At 37.0% G+C, this 18,056-nt stretch overlaps 1 protein-coding gene across 7 annotated transcripts in view; it reads left to right on the plus strand.

Annotated features, from left to right (window-relative positions):
• RAPGEF2 (Rap guanine nucleotide exchange factor 2) overlaps positions 1 to 18,056 on the plus strand; it is a 185,028-nt gene that overhangs the window by 155,435 nt on the left and 11,537 nt on the right. For all 7 annotated transcript variants that reach the window (XM_059470295.1, XM_059470297.1, XM_059470296.1 and 4 more), the window contains 11 exons: positions 45 to 248; positions 360 to 468; positions 2,676 to 2,922; positions 7,313 to 7,470; positions 11,386 to 11,626; positions 11,880 to 12,263; positions 13,804 to 14,015; positions 14,096 to 14,219; positions 14,826 to 14,849; positions 15,870 to 16,093; positions 16,920 to 17,099. In XM_059470295.1, the coding sequence (XP_059326278.1) occupies positions 45 to 248; positions 360 to 468; positions 2,676 to 2,922; positions 7,313 to 7,470; positions 11,386 to 11,626; positions 11,880 to 12,263; positions 13,804 to 14,015; positions 14,096 to 14,219; positions 14,826 to 14,849; positions 15,870 to 16,093; positions 16,920 to 17,099 (2,107 nt within the window). The remainder of the gene's footprint in view (positions 1 to 44; positions 249 to 359; positions 469 to 2,675; positions 2,923 to 7,312; positions 7,471 to 11,385; positions 11,627 to 11,879; positions 12,264 to 13,803; positions 14,016 to 14,095; positions 14,220 to 14,825; positions 14,850 to 15,869; positions 16,094 to 16,919; positions 17,100 to 18,056) is intronic.

Consider the following 18,056-nt stretch of genomic DNA (forward strand, 5'->3'; position numbering starts at 1 on the left):
CCAGGCTGTTGTTATATATAACTTACTGTGCTTTTCTCTTATAGAAAATGGGTGGACATTTGAGGCTGTTAAATATTGCTTGTGCTGCTAAAGCTAAACGAAGATTGATAACATTAACAAAGCCATCTCGAGAAGCCCCTTTGCCTTTTATCTTGCTGGGAGGGTCAGAAAAGGGATTTGGAATCTTTGTTGACAGTGTAGATTTTGGTAGCAAAGCTACAGAAGCAGGCTTGAAACGTGGAGACCAGGTATGTAATTTTAAAATGTGTTCCTCCATTGCCTCTCCCCTGGTTTTGTTTTTTTTTTTGCTTCCTTTCTCTTCACTACATGAAAATTTTTCAAACTTGTTTGAATTTTAGATATTGGAAGTGAATGGTCAAAACTTTGAAAACATTCAGTTGACAAAAGCCATGGAGATCCTTAGAAATAACACTCATCTGTCTATCACTGTGAAAACCAATTTATTTGGTAAGTTTGTCTGCATTGCTCATTCTATTTTTGATAGAGATCTAAATTTTTTTAATAGTTTAAAATAGTTTTGTTTGAAACTCTTTTGTACTGGAGAGAATAGAAAAAGCAAACATGAAGGTCCTAAAATATCTTTGTTCATAATGGCAAAGAAAAATTTATGAGTAGAGATTTACATGAAGGGACTTCCTTCTCACAAGTGTATGTTTCTGGATTAAGAGGAACTATTGTGACCATGTAGCTCGAACTTTAAAAACCTGCTTGTATATAAAATGTTTAGTTTTCTCTCAAGAAAGAAGCCTCTTCAGGCATTCCAGCTGATCAGTTGTTTTATTCTGTCTGCTGAATTTACTTGTAGTTTTTCAGCCCACTCTAAGTGTAGCAAGCTCAAGACTATTACAACCTTTCCTGCCAGCTAGGTGAAAAGATTCTTGCTCCCCTCTGTATTTGTTCTCTACATATTTCCCTCCAGCAAGTACTAAAGTACACATGGAAGAGTTTTCAAGCAGCTTCAGGAGCTCAATTAGCATCATAAGTAATGAATATATTAGGGATTTGGTTTGATTTTTTTACCACTGGGTACTTGGATTACTTACACAATTTAGTGATGTGTTCCTTGAGTATCTCTTTCAGGATCAGGTTCTTCATCTCAAGTAAGCAGGGCAGAATATCCAGAATATCACCACAGCACATCACTGTACTACTGAAGATTTAAGTTTGCCTAGGTTATCTCCAGAAGTCATCGGTCAAAAAGTCTTAAAAGTCATTAGTCAAATCTGTTTACTTTTTTTTTTTTCTTTGCAGTAAAGATTCTAGTATTTCAGTTGTTTCTTATAATTAGAGATATTTCTTAATGTATCTGGATATGCTTTTTTAGCCGGATGTTCTTGTTTCTCTGTGTGTAAGTTCTGTAACTATCCTCCTCACACTGGGTGTTTGAATCTCATGCACTGCTTTACTCTGTTAAAGATTGAACTTGATTTCTTCCTTTCTTCAGAAGTGTTTTTCTAATTTTTTTCTATCTTGTGACTCCAGTGCAAATACTGAAATCAGATTACAGTACAGTCCCAGAGCAGTTACTTTCTGTGTATTGCATGCAGAATTCCTTCTCCAAAAATCCCAAAAGGAGTTTCCTTTTTTCAACAGCATCTTCTTATCTTTACCTAATTTCTGTCTCCAGCATCTAAGTCCTATTCATTAGTACAGTTATTGGCTGGGTTTACTCTCCTCCACTTTAGTGTCTTATTTCAAGCTTTTGAAGTCTCTTGGTAATTTGTTGTACCTCTAGATATTAGAGAATATTAAGGACAAAATTAATGAATAACAGTAATACATAGCCCCCTAATACTCATCCTTAGTTAGTTGCCATTGTTGCTATGTTTTTCTACAATTCCCTAGTTTTAATTATCACTTTTTATTTATTATTACAAACCAAGTCATCAGAGGATTTTTCCATTTTTGTATGAAGAGTTCCTCCAACACTCAGAATACATGACTTGCTCTCCAGTTCAGTTTTGTATGATTTATTTAAATGTGTCAGGGGTTTTTTTGAGGCTCAAAGATGCAGTAGAAGAACTAATTTACAAATTTATCAGATATTTCTGCCTCAGAGATGACTCTTTGCTAGGGAGCTGAGGGAGAATGAGTGGTTTTTGGTATTTCTGGCAGATGGATACAACAGCCCTGTCAAACATCCAAGGTGTCTCAGTAGTCTCCTGCTTTATTTTCCTTATGGCTTTGTTACTGTTTCCCTTTTCTGATGCTGTTGCTAATAATTTCTTGTCCATCTGAAAGCTTTTGTTGCTGTCTCTCTGTTTAAAATTTCCTTCTCATTTTTATTTTTCTATCTCACTTTTGTCTAATGTGATCTTTTTATACATGCTGCTATTCTGCAGAAGCCTTTGTCCTTAGACTAAAAAGTCAAATTCCTTCTGTTGATACCATCCGTGTAACCATGTGGGCACCTGTGTATTTCTCTTCTAGGCTGGGCCAATTAGCTGTTTTTCTGATTCATACTACAGAAAATGAATGTTATTTTTAAAAGCAAAAATGTTTTTGAAGTCTTATACCTAAATTAATTTAATGCTGAAATGGACAGAATAGCCTAATCTTTTTTTTTAATGATTAATATTGAACTGGTCTGGTGCACAGAGCTTTCTTTTATATTTTTGTCCTTTTGCTTACCTCTCTTTTTCTGTCTTGTGCAGTTTTTAAAGAACTCTTAACAAGGTTGTCAGAGGAAAAAAGAAATGGTGCTCCCCACCTGCCTAAAATCGGTGATATTAAAAAGGCGAGTCGTTACTCCATCCCTGACCTTGCTGTTGATGTGGAGCAGGTAATAGGATTAGAAAAAGTAAATAAGAAGAGTAAAGCCAACACAGTTGGGGGAAGAAATAAGTTAAAGAAGATACTTGACAAGACTCGAATCAGCATTCTGCCTCAGAAACCATACAAGTGAGTTTATTTCCTCCTAAATGTTTCCTTTGCATTAAATTATAAGAATTCCTAATGAACTTATAATTTGTGATTAAACTTTTTTATTTATTAATACAAATCATATTTATGTCTGAAAAAAATACCAGAAAAAACCATTCTGAATATTTGTACAAGCATAGACTGCTAACAGTGCATCTTCTGACATCAATTTAGATGTATTTTGTTTCTTACAGATCAAGTAATGACCAAATACTACTTTATGTCATTTTCCTTTTTCTTTTAAGAGGACTGTTAAATTATTTCAGAATAATTCTGCAAGCAGGTTACTTGCTAAGGGTTGGTATGAGCTAAGATTTCAATGTATCCACGTTCCAGTGGTGTATAAGAATTTTTATGTACTGCTGTAAGGAGTGTGAGGCTAAAATTTTAACTTGGGTTCTTTGATAGAATTGTGTGTGGTTTTTTGTTTTATTTTTTTAATGAAAGCAAAATATGCTATCTGATAGCTTTTATTCTATGAACACATTTTAGAAATAGAGTTCTGAAAATTGCTGGCAACAATAGAAGAGTGAATTTTATATGATATTATAGTAACCTGGTTCTTGGCCAAGGCAAATGGTATTGATGGGGGCAAAACAAATGGTAGAGGGTAGTTGTGTGATGAGTTTTCTCTTGCATTTTTCTTTCCTGTGTCCCACTAGGGAATAAGCTATTCCATGTAAATTAGAAAAAAGACACTTGTGCTGAAAATGCAGGGCTTTTTTCCCTGCTATTACCTAAAAAATGTGCTTAACTGATGTTAGATATTGCCTACTAAATGAAAACTATTCTGAAAATTATATATAGAATTTGAGTAATAGATTTATTAAATTAATATAGACTATTATACACAAATAATGGCTGTTTGTTGAATTGATGGCAGTACCTTTCCAATAGAGGAGAATCTGTAAATCCTCTGTTTGTGTTGTTCGTCTTTAGCATGTTTTCCTTTATTTAACTGGTCTTGCATGTTTGTTTCTCTGATTAGCTGTGCATACTTAGGTCTTTCTGCATTGGTCACTATGGTTCATACCATTTGCATAAAATTTTCATGTTGATTTCTTTTCCTTTATGTTCTGTCATTTTTATACTTTTTCTGTGCAGGGACCTCTTTGGGTAAGATTCAGAAAAACTTGACCTATTTTATTTTCTTCTGCTAGCTCTGCTTTATGTGTTATATATAGCAGTTTGTCTGCAAAGCCTGTTGACATTCAGTTGTTTTTGTCTGCACAGTTTCTGCATAGAGATCTGTAGCTATAGACTTTAGTGTTTGTGCTTTTCTTTCCCCTATGGTGTAAAAGCATCCATCTCATTCTTCCTTTTAATTACTGGCATTGAATATATTAAGGGACTTTACCTAGTTTCACGATTTTGCATGTAAGAAAATCAAGAGGGGTGGAAAAGTTGATTTACTCTTAAGTTAAAGTAGGCATTTAAAGACTTCATGACTCAGCTGGCTTAGGAGGTGAAACTGTTCACTGTTTTTTGAGTTTGAAGACTGCAGAAGGCTCCAGTGCCTTGAGGATGTACCCAGACAAAGCCAATCTTTAAACCAGAATGAGGTCGCTCTTAGAGGAGGCTTGTCTGCTTCATGAGACATTAAATCAGTACCAAAGATGAATCAGTTTGAGCAGGAGATGATGCCTTCCTTCAGTCCTGCTGTTTAGTTCAATAAGGTTAAATAACTTCCCAAACTGAGCAAACAGCACCATTTCCTCTGCAGCTACAGGGAAATCTTCTCTTCAGTGTCTGTGAGACATTTCTTGGGTTCCAGGTACAATCTGCACTGGAGCTCTTTGTTTACTTTTCTGGCACAGTGATTTTGTGGTCTGTAGGCTCAATTGGTCCAAAAAAGGATTAAACACAACTCCCACCTCCCTCTCTGGTAAAGTTCTGCCTGGTCCATAGAGCAGCATGCCAGACAAAGCAGCAGCCCCTGTCTCTCTCCTCTCTGCAGCCCTGCAGTGGGGTGCACAGGATTTTGTGTTCTGAGGGAAGCAGCATTCAGATAGTTCTGTCATTTCATTGTCCCTTCTACCCTGTTTGTCATTCAACAGCAAAGTTATTTCTTAGTTAATGTGCTGTGTCCCTGCATGGCAGATACCTACAGAAAGCAATATAAATGCTGCTTCCTTAAAACCACAGTCTTCTTTCATTGGCATAATAAAAATATTTTACCTAACAGTAGATCTTCATGGGACCTGGATTTTTTTAGTGTTGCTCTTTTTATCTGATATTTCTAGACTTCATTACTTGTTTGCATAGGTTAGAACTCAGATTCTAATTTAAGTTTTAAAAATAGAGTAGACTGAGTGTAAAGTAAATTATTTCCAATTTCTTATATGAAGACTTAAACTCAAGCACAATTTTAAACACTTTTTTGCTTTTAAACCTAACATTTTCAGAGTTGATCCACTTTACTGAAGCTGCCTCAGTCATAACATACACGATAGCTATAAGATTATATAAACTGGCAAACTGCAAAAGGAATGCATAATGCAAGTGAAACTACTAATATAAGATTCACACTGTCTTAATTTGATTTGAATTTAGAGAAAATACTGTTGTTTGCAGTATTTATGAAATCTGGTATATAGTAGTATAGAACCACCAGAAAACATTTTGAGGTACTTCGGCTGCAGGGTTTTTTGTTTACTTTCTTTTTTTTTTTAAATGTGGAGTGGTTCCTGCTTGAAGGACCTGATATTGATTGCTGGCAACTCTTTTGTAGTGAAAGACTTATTTGCTTTTGGTTTAGCAGGACGGTTCTGTGGGCTGAGTAGGTTATCACTGCTTGTCACAGTATTTTGTGCTTGATGGAAGTACAAAAATACAAATGTTCAGATTCACCTTAACTTCTGATTAAGAGAGAAGCCTATATCTGTTTCCAGTGGATTTGAGTGTTTCTGTCACTCTCATGGCTTGAGGTTACAATTCATAAAAGTGTTCTGGTAATACAGAGTTATCTGTTTTTTAGAAGCAAAACAGTGAGAAAACCCAAACACAGCACAGAGAGATACCATGCACTGCCTTCTCAAAAGCAGTTGTGTCCATGTCATTAAAAATGTGTCTTTAGTGCTCAGACACTGTTCTAGCTTTCCAGACTACTGTTCAATTCATAGCACCTATGGAAGTGGTACGAGAGTGCACAGTGTAGAGTTATTCACCAGGAAGCACAAAGGGATATTGCTGCTGTAACAGCTATCAGGGTAATTATCTAGCTTTTATTACTTCTGTTTAGGTTTTCCAAGAGTGGATAGAGACAAAGGCTTAAGTGCCCAATATTAGTGTACAAGTGGTCATTTGTGTTGCATCATTTAATTTACTAGACTGGCTTAGTTGTAATGTTTGCAATGAAGTCTAAATTCTGGTTTATGCTTTATTTAAATGTGTAGATACAGATTTAGATGTGCTTGGCTTTTAGAGAGGCCTTGCCTATACTTGCTACATTTTTAATGCTTTTCTATAATGACTGCTATTCAACATTTTACACCCTCTGAGTATTTTATTAAGGGTTTTGTTCTGTATATTTAGAGAAAAGTTCAATGGCTGTCTCCAGCTCTACGTCTTGTGGCTGGTGTTCTGCTTCACGTTATTATCAACTCAAAAGCAATAAGTAAATCGGTGCCTACTATAACATGATGATAGCTCTGTCTCAGATCCATCTAGCACTGCTGATCTCCTATGGGACCCTGCCTTACAAAATTTAATGGATAAAACACTTCACCTTTATCACAGAATACTTTATTTACAGCTGCCAGGTACTTTGCAGTGGATACTTCTAGCACCCAAGTGTGTATGTTTAGCTTAGCCTTACCTGGTATCATTTCAGTCACACAGAGTGGAGAGAAACTCAGACAAGTGATACAGGGTGGCAAAACCAAATTATCTCAAATTATCCTCTCTCATCCGTCTGTTGAAAGATCTTATATAGCATGGCTACAGTATATCACAAATATAGTTGCAAATCCTGTCTCTGATGGAGTAAAAAAATCTATGAAGTCCAGGCTTGAAAACAGCACTGAGGGGCAGCAGTATTAGTCAAAGTTTGGGTGATAGGATGGTGAGGTGCATACCACCTTTTGAATGAACATATTGGCCGAAATAATTTAAAAAATGAGCCTAGCAACTCCTCAGTGCTTAGTGGTGAGCATCTTCTGGCAGTGTGAACGAGCAAATCAAGTCACTCTGCGTGGACTGTTCACAAAGCAGGTCCTGTTTTCTGGAGAAGTTTGACTTCTAAATAGCAATTTCTGTATAAACAATTGAAAGTATAAAAATGCAGCAGTAGAGACATCACTGCCATTCCTCTAATATAGCCAATCTCTGAATGTCTGTAAGTCCTGATTTTATTTCTTTCTGGATGCAGTGACATTGGAATTGGCCAGTCTCAGGATGACAGCATTGTGGGACTGAGGCAGTCAAAGCACATTCCTCCTGCTTTACCTGTCAGTGGAACCCTGTCATCCAGTAATCCTGACCTGCTGCAGTCTCATCACCGCATCTTAGACTTTAACACTACTCCAGGTAAGGATCCTTTTCTTATTGTAGTTCCTAACCTTTTAATTTCCTCTCATAGTTCAGTTTTTTGGGGTTTTTTTTGTTGTGTGTGGATTTGTAGAGTCTGAAGAGGCATGTGAGTTTTTATTAACTGTTTGCTGTCATACAAAAATTTGCCACATATTCATGCGTGAGGATTTATTACATCTGCTGCAATATACTTTACCCACATATAATAGATGTCTGTTTTTCATGCATGCTGTATACAGAGTGCTTCTTACTGACTGAATATTCCTGGTCAGTAAAAACCTGTTTTGCTTGGTATTTCATAATTTGTCTTGGTGGATCATTGTTTTCAAGACTGCAATATTTTCAAATGGCATAGCAGATCATTAGCTCATAGTAAAGGGAAAGGATATTGGGCTGGGACACAAAATTTGTATTTCAGTCTTTTTCTGAACAGACTTATATAATTTATACTACATTTGTAAGGGACAGTTTTAAAGTTTCTTGTTAGTCATCCTGCCCTACAGCTGTATGCCAAATTCTTTGAATATAAAATCCCTTTCTGAAATAGATAAAAAATGAACACATTTCGAGAGGATCAAAGCACAGGAGTGAATGAGGGAGAAATAGGGGGAGACTATGAGAAACTTGAGAGCCTTATCTTATAAAAATGGTTTAGCTGGAGCTCCTGGTAGGGTTGGGATTTGGGCTCTTATCTGGCTGCAAGAAGGCTCTTAGTGGGAAACCTTTCCTGAGTTAAGTATCCAAGTCTTTGCTATTAAAATATAGCTTTTGGAGCAGGATACAGTGATGGTAGCTCAGCAGACACTTGATTATTTTGGCCTAATCTTTAGAGAATTACTCAAAAGTAGAAAATTCAGTGCCCTCCTAAGACTGAGGTGTTTGAAATAATACCTAAGGGATTAGCTAAAGGAATGCTGCTGAAATATCAACCTACACACTGACCAAGTTGATGCAACCATAGTGCTTGAAACTGTGATATTGAACCTTACTTCATGTCAGGTGTTTTAGGGCTAGAGGAGATTGCAAGGAGGTGGTTTGTGCTTTTTCCCCCAGTGCCTAAGATTGATCCTGAGAGACTTGGAAGGTGGACATGTTTTTTGTATTTTCTCCAGTGACTAGTGTCCAACACCATGAAGCTATTCTTTATCAGTAAGAGCATGGTTTTTCATCAGGACTTTTACTATAAATGGGAAATGGATGAAAATTCCTTTCTCTAGCTTGCCACTTACCTAGACCAGACAGTTCTAGGTAATTAAAGTGCTCATGCTAACTGCAGCAGGTGGCCAAATTGCAGAGCTATGGGCATTGCTGACTCAAGCAGCTCGGACAAACTTCAATGAGAAGGAAAGCCATTGCAGGCCTAAAGAGCTTTCATTTACAGATGGAGTTCAGAGAAGCTTAATAAATTAATAAGGTTCAACTGTTTGCATTTTGCATTGAGGGAAGGAGCTCAGTGTGATGTAATGCCATCCCTCCAATGCTTTAACAATTTTTCTGTGTCTTTGTAGAAAATGTATTTCTTCCTCATTTAAAAAAAATTGTTGTTTTTGTTTGGGTCGGTTTTGTTTGGGGTTTTTTTGTTAAAATTTGCCTGAATGTCCACACGCTGAGTATTTTGCCTTAGTAATTCTAAGGCAATTTTTCTTTTCCTGAGTGGAAAGGAAGGAAAAGGGGGCTGGAAATGGAAATCATAAACCTTAAGGACTTTAGAGATGGCTGCATTGTATATAGAAATGTTGAATTATATCTCTATATATTTCAAGACTTGAAAAAATTAAAGCCTGCAGTTTTAATTCCTTTTACTACCTTGGTCTAAATTAAAGATGGAAATGGAGGCAGCTTGCAAGAAATTGAATGCACTGGAGGAGAAAGAGAAATGGGTAGAGCAGCTGTCCTTTGAGGCTTTGAGAAATATCCCTCAGGATAAAAAATAAAACAACTTGCTCCTTTTAGAAGAGTAGTCTTTGAGGAGAAAGTGTGAACAGCTTGAAATCTGCAAGGAGTCATTTTAGTTTCCCTTCTGATTGGATCAGGCTGTCTCAAATATACTTTTAAAGGTTTATTTTTAAAAATTCAATAGCACTTTGATTTCTCTTTTCTTGTGCTGCCTTTGCTATTTGATTGGAAGTCAAAATAATAGAGTAATGATGAACTGCCAGTCACTGGTATTTTTTCTTTCCCCTCACAGTCTTTCTAAGGGAATAGATTCCTATCACACAGCATTGCCTTCTTCAGCCTGCCACTCCAGTTTCCCTTTTCGAAAACCAGTGAAGGGGGGTGATTATGATTCTCTTCAAGTGTTTTATTTAAAAATTAGTGGGCTGAATTACTTGCTACCCTTGCTATAGCTGCAATCATTTCACTTGCCAGCAGACGTCTGTGTGTTCTGTGTAGAGCTTTTCCTCACAGCTCTGATGGGTAGGCAGCCTGAGAAATTGGGTGCTAAAATGCAGGGCAAAGATGGGACTCCTATTTGCTGTCCTCTGCATTTCTTCATATTGATTTCAGTGACCCAGCAGAGCAGGTTATTCTCTTGTTGCACAAAACACTTTATTTCTAGGGACTGTTAAACAATTTCTCACCTTGGTATTGTTTACAGTAGCTTCTCAACTTCACAGCATTTCTTTGGCAAATATTTCTGTAACAGCAAGAGGCAGCAAGATCTGGAGAAGGGTCTGGTTTTTAACATCTCCAAAAGCCTGTGTCTTTGGCATCTGCCTTCCTCCAGATATCAAAAAATGCAGAAAATATTTCAGAAGATATTCTGCTCTGTACCCTTCTTCAACTAATTACTGAAGGAAGATGGGTCAGTGTAGAGTTGGTGATAAAAGGCAAAATTGGCTTGCTGGTTGTGAAATATTTGTGCATTTGACTCAAATGCTTAGGAAGGGCTAAAAGCTGGCCTGTAATGATATCCTTTATGTGTAACTGATGATATAATCAGACAGCATTAGTGTGTTCTAGTATTAGTGCTTCTCAAGCTGCAAAAAACTACTGTGAGTTTCAAAGTTACAGGCTTAGTTGCACAAAATTTGAAAAATAATATATTTAAGCCTAAAAAGCCTTTGTGGCATGTAAATGAACTCATATCAGAGAGATTCATCTTAATGCTTTCCAAATTATTATTTTGGAAACATGCAAGAGCAGTGGGGAGGTGTTCAGTTCTGTTCTTTTGTCGCAGGATTTCTGCTGCTGAATAGATCTTTTTGTAGTAACTTGAATACATGTTATGCACATTCAGGTCTTGTCAAAAAATCCTCTAGTTGTACTAAAGTGAATGTTTTCACTTGGCAGGTTTTTTTCCACTCTTTTTTCATCACAGTAATTTCAGAAGCCTTCATTTAGATGGCTTCTTGTTATTAATATATTTTCTTGCTTGTATGACTGCTTTAATATAGAAAAATGAATTATTTTTATTAAAGAAAAATGAGTAGATGTCATGCCTCACAAAACTAGAAAAGCTTATTTCTATCAGAGGGAAGAAATTAAATTATTTGAAATACTTGTCAGTTAAAAATACCTTAGGTTAATAAACCCAGTGATGGATACCTGTATAATTTCATTTATCTTTTTTTTTTCCTAATAATAGAGTGATAACTACCAAAATTCAGTGGATCAATGGCTTTGGATTTCAATATATTCATGCTCATTAGTTTGTTAAACTTTGAAAATATTATAATATTTTGTATTATTTATAGCCTAACTAGCTTCTTTTCCTGGATGTTTATAGAACTAGTTTTTACTGAAGATATTCTTTATCAGTAAGAGCCTAGCTTTTCATCAGGACTTTTACTGAAGTAAAAACTGATAACACTAATAATTAAACTCAATGTGACTTGCTCATTCTTATACCATTGAGTTTTTATTTTTCTTTGCTTACTAATTGCATGACTTGCTTGTAATTTTTTCCAGACTTGCCAGACCAAGTCCTGCGGGTTTTCAAGGCAGACCAGCAAAGTCGCTACATAATGATCAGCAAGGACACCACGGCGAAGGAAGTGGTCGTCCAGGCCATCAGGGAGTTTGCTCTGACTGCAACCCCTGATGCCTATTCACTGTGCGAGGTCTCTGTCACACCTGAGGGTGTCATCAAGCAAAGGAGGCTCCCTGATCAGCTCTCCAAGCTTGCCGACAGGATACAGCTGAGTGGCAGGTAAGACGGAGACTGAGCTAAAGCTGATGATGCCAGTTTATCAAGTCAAAATCTTGTTTAAGAGTATTACTTAATTATTTCATGTTCTGTTTCTTTGCAACACATTGCTGCTTATGCAATGTCTCATTAATACCTAGGCCTGGTGAAGTTAATTTCATTCTCAGATTCCATCTGGATCATTGCTGTAACTCTCAGCACTAATCTGAGTATACTATATCTATATTATATCTTTTTCTGAATTTTGTTTTTACAGGTATTACCTGAAGAACAACATGGAAACAGAAACCCTTTGTTCAGATGAAGATGCCCAAGAGTTATTAAGGGAAAGCCAAATTTCCCTACTACAGCTCAGTACTGTTGAGGTGGCTACCCAACTCTCCATGAGGAACTTTGAGCTCTTCCGTAATATTGAACCCACGGAATACATAGATGACTTGTTTAAACTCAAATCAAAAACAGGTTGCACTAATCTAAAAAGGTTTGAAGAGGTGATAAATCAAGAAACCTTCTGGGTGGCTTCTGAGATTCTGAGAGAAACCAACCAGCTGAAAAGGATGAAGATCATTAAGCATTTCATTAAGATAGCGCTGCACTGCAGAGAATGCAAGAACTTCAACTCGATGTTTGCCATCATTAGGTACTGCCCTCTAATAATTGTACTTCTAAGTAAAAAGTAAAGTCTTACTTTAGTCTTAAAATTTACTTAATAGAGTAAACCAGTTTATTCTGCTAACATCAACAGTCTGCTTGGCAGTTTGCTAAGGAGGGCATTTTCCGTAATTTGAAATGTTTGCTGAAATATTGTTTGAAATGCTACTGTTACGTAATTACTGCTCAAGATAGTGTGGCAAGGTGAACATGGCACTAGAGAAACTAATGCACTTATTTAAGGACAAAGACCAAAAGAAACAACAGGAAAACCACACAATTGTTGCAAATGAATGGGCTAATTTTCCCAAAGCAACTCATTTTTGTCTTACTGCCCAATATCTTAAATTCATTCAGCCATAATATGTTGCATTTTGTTTTCTTTGTATTAGCAGTTTCTTTCATGGAACTCTGAAAATAATCAATGACAGACTGTAATGCCCAAATATAGTCTGTAAATTAAGATCTTGTAATAAGAATTTTAAAATGTACTGAAAGTCTCAGAAAACCTTTCTTAGTTTTGGAATGAGAAGGGAGGGAGGGAGAAAACTCTAATGTCTATGTTTATACACTTTCTTTAAAACCCAAACAAAAACAAACAATTCCCCTATATTGTTTCTTATGAAAAAGCTCAAGTAAGTTGGGGTAAACTGACAGTGTTATCACTGTCTTTGACACAAGGTCTTGTCATCATCTTGACATTCAGTCAACAGATTGAATGTGACACTTTTACTGTGAGTAGGAAAAAAAATGAGTAGGTTTGAATACTATTCAGCAAATGAGGCAAGTTCCAAAGTCAAGAATCCATGCTGATGATCAGTCAGCATCTCTGAGACATCAAAATATTGAGATTTTGTTCAGCTATTTCAGCCAATCTGAAGGAGAAGTAAAAGCACCTCTCTGCTAGGAAAAACTTCAGTGAAGGAAAGATTCTAGGTGTCAGACTTTCCCACCAGGTAGAAATTAACAGCAAGATAGTCAATGTCATTACAGTGGAAAAAGGGGGTTTGCACCAGCTACAGCTTGAGAATAACCTCGGTTATAGAGAGTGTTACAAAATTTCATCCTGAAAGAGCAAAGTCAGAAGGATTATTGCAGAAAGAAGGTGGGTCGGTGTGCTGTCACCACCTCAACATCATCATAGGTGGAAGATGGTTTTTCTGCCAGTTTGTTAATCTGGAAGTAAGTGATCGTCCTGAGGTACTTAGATTATGATAGTCTTAGACACTGTTCTTAAGTAACAAATACATATCCTCTTTAAGGTTTAATTACTCATCCAAGTGTAACTTTTTTCTGTTTATGGTTGCATCATGAAGATATCTCCAGTTTTTATAGCTTTTATAAAAAATGATCTTCTGTAATATGTGCTGGCAAAAAGAATTATTTAAATTTCTGTTATTTTATTGATACTGCCATGCTTATGTATTCTGGCTATGTGGTATTTCTACCATAGAAAATTTTAAATCTTCTACGATTTTTTGTTTCTCTCTCTTGTTCTTCTAACTTCTTTGCACTTCTTTTGTTTCAAGTGGCCTGAATTTGGCACCAGTTGCAAGGCTCCGAACTACTTGGGAAAAGCTTCCAAGCAAGTATGAAAAACTATTTCAAGATCTACAGGACTTGTTTGATCCATCTAGGAATATGGCAAAATATCGTAACGTCCTTAACAGCCAAAACCTACAGCCCCCTATTATCCCCCTGTTTCCTGTCATCAAAAAAGACCTTACATTCCTTCATGAAGGTAAAGGCAGAAGTATATCACCTTTTACTAGCTGAGGAAAAGTAACTTTCCTGCCTGATGACTGATGTTGTTGGTTGTAGGAAATGATTCCAAAGTGGAGGGCCTGGTGAATTTTGAGAAGCTGCGGATGATTGCGAAGGAGATACGCCATGTGGGCCGCATGGCGTCCGTGAACATGGATCCTGCTCTCATGTTTAGAACAAGGTAAGCGTGTTGTACCAGGCAGAGCTTTCCCCAGCTGGGAGAAGGCTGGGTGGCAGCAAGAGGGACTTTTATGTGCCCCTTCTGTTGGAGCAGTATGAATTTTTTGTGTTAGCAATTGACCAGCCTGATGTGGTGGTCTAAAACTGAAGAAACCATTACATTTTGTGGTTACTGATACATTCTAAAATGTTTCTTACTATTCTGTAGTTGATGGTCACATCAAAAAAATGAGATTCTATCTGTGGGAGGGAGAGAAACTGTCTTGAAAACTTATCTATTAGTCCAGTTGAAATATCAATGGGTGTCAGCCTTATAATTTGGATTATTAGTAGAAATGGTAATGTATCTGTATCTACTTGTGTTAGAAAACATGGAGTGAATGTTCTCTGGCTTCATATTTGACAAGCTTATTGCATACTCTTTTTTCTTAATTTAAGCTAGAAGAGTTTGTAATACCTGATTGTATGCCCAAGTCAAGGCTCTTTTTAATGTTTGTGGGCTTCCAGAACTGCTTGTCCTGAGGTCTGGTCTTTTCTTTCTGAGCTTGTGATCTTTCTCTGTCTCTTCTTAAACCCATGCTTTATTCTTCCTGGCTCTCACTTGCAGGAAGAAGAAATGGAGGAGTTTGGGGTAAGTGGTTGGAGACAACACACACCAACAATCATTCTTCCTTTACCATTTGCATTTTTTCCTACTTGCTATCTTTAATTTTCTGGTGCTTTGACATTTTTTTCTTTTGTAACCCTTTTTTACTGACAATACATTTGATTTGAGATTAAAACATAGAGGCTGTAAATTATTTTTAAGTGTAATAGGTAGAAGTGGAGTGTTCTTTCCCACCTCTAGTTTAAATTGCTGAAGGAAGAGACTTTTGGTCAAAATGAAATTACAAAATGACAAGGTTGCAACAGCTGAAAATAGCTGTTAATTTCCTTATACCTATTAAACAATTATCACAATCAAATTCAAAAGTTAAAACTCACAGTATCTGCTTCACTCACTTACTTTCATATTACAATTAGCCATCATTTTTACCTTAATAATTCAGGATCAATGCATAGTGCTCATGTAGATATACATACATTGAAATGTGCATGACATTTATTTCATCATGAACTAGCCGATCATTTGATTTCACAAAATTCTCTTCAGTCTTGCAAGCTACCCAAAAGTTCCATTCTGTAAAACTGAGCTGTACATTTTGTATACAGTCTGATTTAAAACACAGAGGGCTTTCAAAATGCCTCCTTGTTATGTATTTGAATTTAAACCTCACCTATAGTCTTCTGTCAGCACTGCCTTACTGCATGAGCTTTTCCTAATGCTCCAGTCCTCTCAGTAGATGGCTTATGTGAGAGAGCTACCTTGAATGCTTTTCTGGATGTCTGAAGTGTTAGTGCCTAGCTGGAGCAAAATAGGTTAAAATATCTGTGCCATTAAAATAGTGCCTGTAACCAAGTAAAAAGATTTCCTGGCCCTCATCTTTCTGTCTGTTACAGCTGTTTGACTTACTGGAATGAGGCATGTGAGCTTTGACATAGACTGACATTCATGCAATCTCTTGCACGTTTCACGTTTGTCGGGCGATACCATGTTGGACTAAGTCACACCTTTGCTCTCTTTCTTCCCCCTCTGCCCCCCTCACTGCAGGTCTCTCAGCCAGGGCAGTGCCAACGCAGCTGTGCTGGATGTTGCACAAGCAGGGGGGCATAAAAAGCGGGTCCGTCGCAGCTCCTTTCTTAATGCTAAAAAGCTCTATGAAGATGCTCAGATGGCACGGAAAGTGAAGCAGTATCTCTCAAACTTGGATCTGGAAATGGATGAAGAGAGCCTTCAGACACTCTCTCTGCAGTGTGAGCCAGCCACAAACACATGTGAGCATTGTCATTTGTTGGGGATTTCAAGAAAGCTGTTCAATATAACTCTTTTTCTAGTTCAGTGAATCAATTGGGAACAGTAACTAGACAATAAAGTTGAAAATTATTTATCTAGTCATTTTCAACTGCTGAACATCTATGAATCCTAAGGAAATAATCTTGTGGATTAACAGGATAGAGACATAGTATATATACAGGTGATAAGGCTTTAAGATGATGTCACAATGAAGTGCACAATGGCTTTTTAGATTTGTATGTACAGAGGATACAGAGGAGTCAAAAGTTCTTCTGTATTTCTGATATACTGAGGCTTTAGTGTGAATAACGATATGGTTATTCTGAGGGAGTAGGGGATTTTCTTATGTCCAGGTGTTTCAGAGATACCTGGGGCAGCAGAGGGGAAACTTATCCTGAATATCCATTTCGTTTTGATTTTAAGAAATGTTATATGTTGTGCCCTTCCTGTCCTGCAGGGTAGCAAAAAAAAAGTAGTTACACGTCTGCTCTGAATCAATTGTAGTCCTTATGATAGCCCAGTATAACTTCTGTTCATGTTTTTTGTAACAGTGGTCATTTATCAGAGCTTTATTTTGAGAAAGAAAACATTCATTGATAATTGATAATGCACATCTTTTAAATGGAGTTATATATCCCTCTCTTTTCCTCTTCATCTTTTCTGTCTAAAGATGATATGCTGTATTAATTGGACAAGTATTTCAGCATCTTTTAATTTTTAATCAGAGGGCTTTGCACAGCTCAGGCTAAAACACCACTGTGTCCTTGGCTAGCAGTCATTCAGAGTTTTGTCCCCTTTCTTGCCAAGTGCCGAAGAACGCGGGAGACAAGCGATCTGGGAAATCTGAAACGTCACCAGTGGCTCCCCGGGCAGGCATCCAGCAGAAGGTGCAGCAGCAGCACAAAGTAAACCAAGCCCTGCAGGTCCCAGCCGTGTCTCTCTACCCCTCTCGCAAGAAGGTGCCAGTCAAAGACCTGCCACCATTTGGTAGGTAGAACAAGGGAGAACTTGGTTTAATTTTCTGAAGTTTGTTTGCCTATGTAGGGAAGACATTTTTAATCAAATAAGGTTCAGGCTTCCATTTCTGGTAACGTGATATGCAGGTTATATCTGTTCGTGCAGTGTCTGGGCATAGTTCTCTAGAAATGGAAAGGAAAAAATCTTGGGAAAGCATCCTGTCAATTTAATCAGTGTAAGTAATTACCTATTACTAGCAGCTAGGAAGAATACATATTTCTTACTCTTTGCTTTTGGATCTTGCTTTAAATTTTCTAGAGGAAGTAGGGACCTGGACTTCTTGAGATGCCTCAGAAGTTTTGGTGTCTCTTCACAAGTTAGAGTTTTAAGGTGCAATTGAGACCTGCTCAAACTGGCAGTCCTGTTGGAAATGTGGGTCTGAACTTTCACATTGACATTTGTCCCTTTGACTTCTACTCCCTTCTGCTTTTTTATTGTTGTTACGCAGTTGTTGCTGCCTCCATATTCTACAGAAAGGCATCAGACTGTAGGAACTTCTTCTGATTTCCAAATCTGTGTCCAAACGTGCACGAAACATATATGCACTATTAATAAACTCTTTAAATCACAAGTATGGTAATACTGTTACCATAATCCCTAGGAAATATATGTAGCATAATTGCCCTTCCTTTTTCATGATGGTTATTGCACAAGAACTTAATTCTGATTTCACTTTTTATTGGTTTTCCTCTGCTTAGGAAAACCTATGCACTGCTTAGGCTGCAAGAAAGCATCAGAAGCAGCAAAATGAGCAAGAAACAATTCAATATTCATCTAGATCTTGTTGATTTTTACCATTAAATTTTAATCTTGAAAGGACTTTGAAGCTTCATAGACTGCAATTTTTTGCTCATAGTGGCAAAGTTTCTGAAAACTGATTGGTTAGGATGATCAGGCAGCTGTGAATTATTGATAGCAGGATTGTGA

This window comes from Ammospiza nelsoni, chromosome 4, assembly GCF_027579445.1.
Source record: "Ammospiza nelsoni isolate bAmmNel1 chromosome 4, bAmmNel1.pri, whole genome shotgun sequence".
In the NCBI taxonomy this organism is placed as follows: domain Eukaryota; kingdom Metazoa; phylum Chordata; class Aves; order Passeriformes; family Passerellidae; genus Ammospiza; species Ammospiza nelsoni.